Source organism: Triticum dicoccoides, chromosome 1A, assembly GCF_002162155.2.
Source record: "Triticum dicoccoides isolate Atlit2015 ecotype Zavitan chromosome 1A, WEW_v2.0, whole genome shotgun sequence".
Taxonomy (NCBI): domain Eukaryota; kingdom Viridiplantae; phylum Streptophyta; class Magnoliopsida; order Poales; family Poaceae; genus Triticum; species Triticum dicoccoides.
Genome location: NC_041380.1, coordinates 405692912 through 405696712, shown reverse-complemented (window position 1 = coordinate 405696712; position 3801 = coordinate 405692912). Strand labels below are relative to the sequence as shown.

At 45.5% G+C, this 3801-nt stretch overlaps 1 protein-coding gene across 1 annotated transcript; it reads left to right on the top strand.

Annotated features, from left to right (window-relative positions):
- Positions 1 to 2: 2 nt before the first annotated feature.
- LOC119353376 (pentatricopeptide repeat-containing protein At2g30100, chloroplastic-like) lies at positions 3 to 3232 on the top strand (the record flags this gene model as incomplete). Its single annotated transcript, XM_037619993.1, has 2 exons — positions 3 to 605; positions 2009 to 3232. Coding segments are annotated over 2 exons (1377 nt in total), but the record flags the coding sequence as incomplete, so codon positions are not given.
- Positions 3233 to 3801: the final 569 nt, after the last annotated feature.

Genomic DNA, 3801 nt, shown 5'->3' with positions numbered 1-3801 from the left:
CCCTCCCCTCCCCCCGCCCGCGCCCCGCCGCCGTCTCCCTCCGGCCCCCGCCTCCCCCGCGCTCGGTGCGGCTCGACCACGTCATCCCCGCCGACGCCGCCGAGCTCGGCCTCGCCGGCGGCGGGCTCCTGGCCGCCGCCATCGAGCACCTCGAGCGGGAGCCCGCCGCGGCGGCCGACGACAAGGCCCCGCTCGCCGACCTCTCCCCGAGGGAGCTCCAGCTCGTGCTCGTCTACTTCGCGCAGGAGGGCCGCGACGCCTACTGCGCGCTCGAGGTCTTCGACTGGCTGCGCCGCGCCGACCGCGTCGACGGCGAGACCATGGAGCTCATGACGGCCATCGCCTGCGGCTGGATCGAGCGCCTCGTGGGGGCCGGGGGTGACGTCTCCGACGTCTCCGCGCTCCTGGGGGAGATGGACTGCGTCGGCCTCCGCCCCGGGTTTAGCCTCATCGAGAAGGCCGTCGCGCTCTACTGGGACCGCAGCGAGAGGGCGCGCGCTGTTGAGTTCGTCAGGGACGTGCTCAGGAGGGGGAGCGTGGCCGCGGGAGGGGAGTATGACGGCGAGCGTGGAGGCCCCGTCGGTTACCTCGCCTGGAAGATTATGGTAATCGGCTTCATCTATTCCCCTGCAATTTTACCCATGTCAGGTCCTGTGCTTGCTTGTACCTATAGTTTACGCACAATTGATTGTTGAGGGCTTGATGCCTCTTAATTGTTCATATCTTTGCTAAACAAATTGTTCATATCCTGGCTACGGTTGGAAATAGTTTTTTTTAACTGGCACCGGAGGGGAGAGGCTCCCCTCCTAAACGTCTCATTTTAGAAAAGAGAATTGATCCGGTTTATAAGGGAAACCGGGTAAAAAACCTACGGTTGGAAATGTTAATTTCATGATTCTCGGAACTGCCTGTTGAAAACCAATCTTCAGTAGAACCTTTTTTATTTTCTTTGCTGTACATAACTTTGCTTTCTTTTGAATGAAATTTACCGTAGAACGATTGTTCTACGGTTTTTGGTTCAAAAAAAAAACCAATCTTCAGTTCTGGATTTTGACATGATCTGAAACCTTTTTTTTATGTTTCTAGTTTCACTTGTTCTATGTGTGATGGTACCTTTCGTGTTGGATAGGTTGTTGGGGTGACAGCTGTCTTATCTTCATTAGATATGACACACATGTATATTACTTTAAGATGATCATCATTGATTCTGCTTGTAGATTTATTCATCTCGTGACAATCACGTTCTTATTGTATCTTGTTAGGATAACATGCCTTTGATTATTGCATTGTAAGCACATGGTTCAGTCAATAAACTAAGGCCTGACTCCCATGCTGATCACATGTTTGCGTATAAAGTTGTTATTTTGTTTCCTGGTTTATATTCCATCATTACACTTATTATCATCATTTTTAGCATGGAAAATTTCAGTTGCAAATCACCACCAAATCTATAAGAGGTCAACTATTATCATATGAAGAAGCACCACGGCTTGTTGCTCCAAAACATTTACCAAGGGGTAGTCATGTCATTTATTTGTTCTGTAGTTGCCAATTGATTTTTGTTTTATTTATGGTCCTTATCCTAAACCTATGTCCTTCTGTTAGCAACATACAGTACAAGCCAAAGACTATCATAAACATTTTGATACTGGAGTAGTACATAGTTAGCATATTTTGTTATGTTTTGACTTTTATCTTGGTATATGATGAGTCTCTAGTATTTTAGAATTAGCGAGTATGTTTTGGTTTGGATAGCTTTGAACTATGGTATTGGTGCGCGTAAATCAAATTGTATTGATGCAGTGATTTCTACTAGAAGTCTTAGGGATCATTTTTACCCACTTACCACACATTCATTTCTTTTGTCTAGAAACTGTGTGATAACTTTAAGCACTCAACATATCCGCTGCTTATAAACACCGTTCCATGCTCTTTCTGTCCCTGATACCAATCTCATATATCTTAGCTCCAGTTTTTTTAATGTTCTGTGTTACTTTTGTTTTCATAGATGGACGGGGACTACAGAGATGCTGTTAAATTGGTCATTGAATTCAAAGAGAGTGGACTGAAACCTGAAGTCTATAGTTATCTTATTGGGTTGACTGCCTTGGTTAAAGAGCAAAAGGAATTCTCAAAGGCATTGCGTAAATTGAATCTGTCAGTGAAGGATGGCTCAATTGCCAAACTGGATACTGAGAGCATGCACAACATCGAGAAGTATCAATCCAAATTATTAGGGGATGGTGTTCTTTTATCAAATTGGGCAGTTCAGGAAGGCAGCAGTGAGGTTCTAGGACTTGTGCATGAGAGGCTCCTTTCATTGTACACTTGTGCTGGTTGTGGCTTAGAAGCTGAGCGCCAACTTTGGGAATTGAAGCTTGTTGGTAGGGAACCTGATACACAGCTCTATGATGTTGTCTTGGCCATTTGTGCTTCTCAAGGGGAAGCTGCTGCTGTTAGACGATTGCTTGCAGGAGTCGAGTCAACCAGCGCAGGAAGAAGGAAGAAGTCTATGTCATGGCTCCTGCGAGGCTACCTTAAAGGTGGTTTCTATCTGGATGCCTCGGAAACACTTTTGCGGATGCTTGATATGGGCTTATCTCCTGATTACCTGGACAGAGCGGCTGTACTGACTGCACTGCAGAGAAACATACAGGAATCCGGCAACCTAGAATCATACATGAAACTCTGCAAGCGCCTATCTGAGACAGATCTGATTGCACCGTGCATCCTATATCTGTATGTACGCAAATTCAAGCTGTGGATGATGCGCATGCTGTGAGGGTCTCGACAAAGCCTTGAATCATCTGTGGGTGCTTCAGACATGTTCATGGCTTCGATTAGGTGTAGAATGCCCCGACTACGGTGAACCAACTGATGCACAATCATGGTTCCTTGTATATTTTTGACCGGAAAGGAGTTCCCCATGAGTGTTCACCCCCATCAGAGCTGCTGTCTTGTTGTCTGAGCAGACTAAATGAGTGTAAATTTTCTGTGTACCATCCCCAATTGTGTGGAATGGAGGGCGCTAGCTGCTGTAGGGGAGCATATACCTCTTACGAAACATTACGTGTATATAGTTGAACAAAAAGAAACTTGTAAAGTTGTGATATACCTCAGTTGTCTTGGTAATCTTGTATGTAGCCCTTCTCTGTTTTTGTTGATCCTGCTGTACCTTTTGAACATGAAATCATTGAAATTGGGTGCCTCTTTTATGGCCTAAACAGTTGCAGGAGTATTTGAGATGAAGAACAAATCTCTGTTGCCTTTTCAAAGGTCCACTAGGGTAGGAATCTGACTGCAGAGATTTTGTTTCTCAAGTTACTACTGCTACTCTGTTTGCTACAAAACTGCTACTGTTACTGTTACTATTGTTATCACTGCTATCATATTACTGTACTATTAATAAATTACTGCAAGGAAGTGATTCTCAGGTGTGGTTGAGTTGACAACTCAACTGCTAAGGCGCTCCCCTTTAGTCGAATCAATAAATTTGGATGAAATACCCTCAAAGACTGTTGTGATCCCATATACTTGTGGGTCATCATTCGCACGCTTAAGGATCGTCGATTTGTTGAGTACCAGATGGGTTAGGAGCTTGAGAGAAAAATCACCGAGAAAGTTTTGGAGATGTTAAAAGCATTTCGGAGAGGGAACCATAAGTGCTTCGGAGAAAACCGAGAGACCGAAAAAATTTCAAGAGGAGATTAAATGAACCCCAAATAGCATAGGAAGCTTCTGAAATTTTTCAGAACCTCCCGAAGGTGCTAAGGGGTGCCACAGGTCTGCCCTATTGGGAAG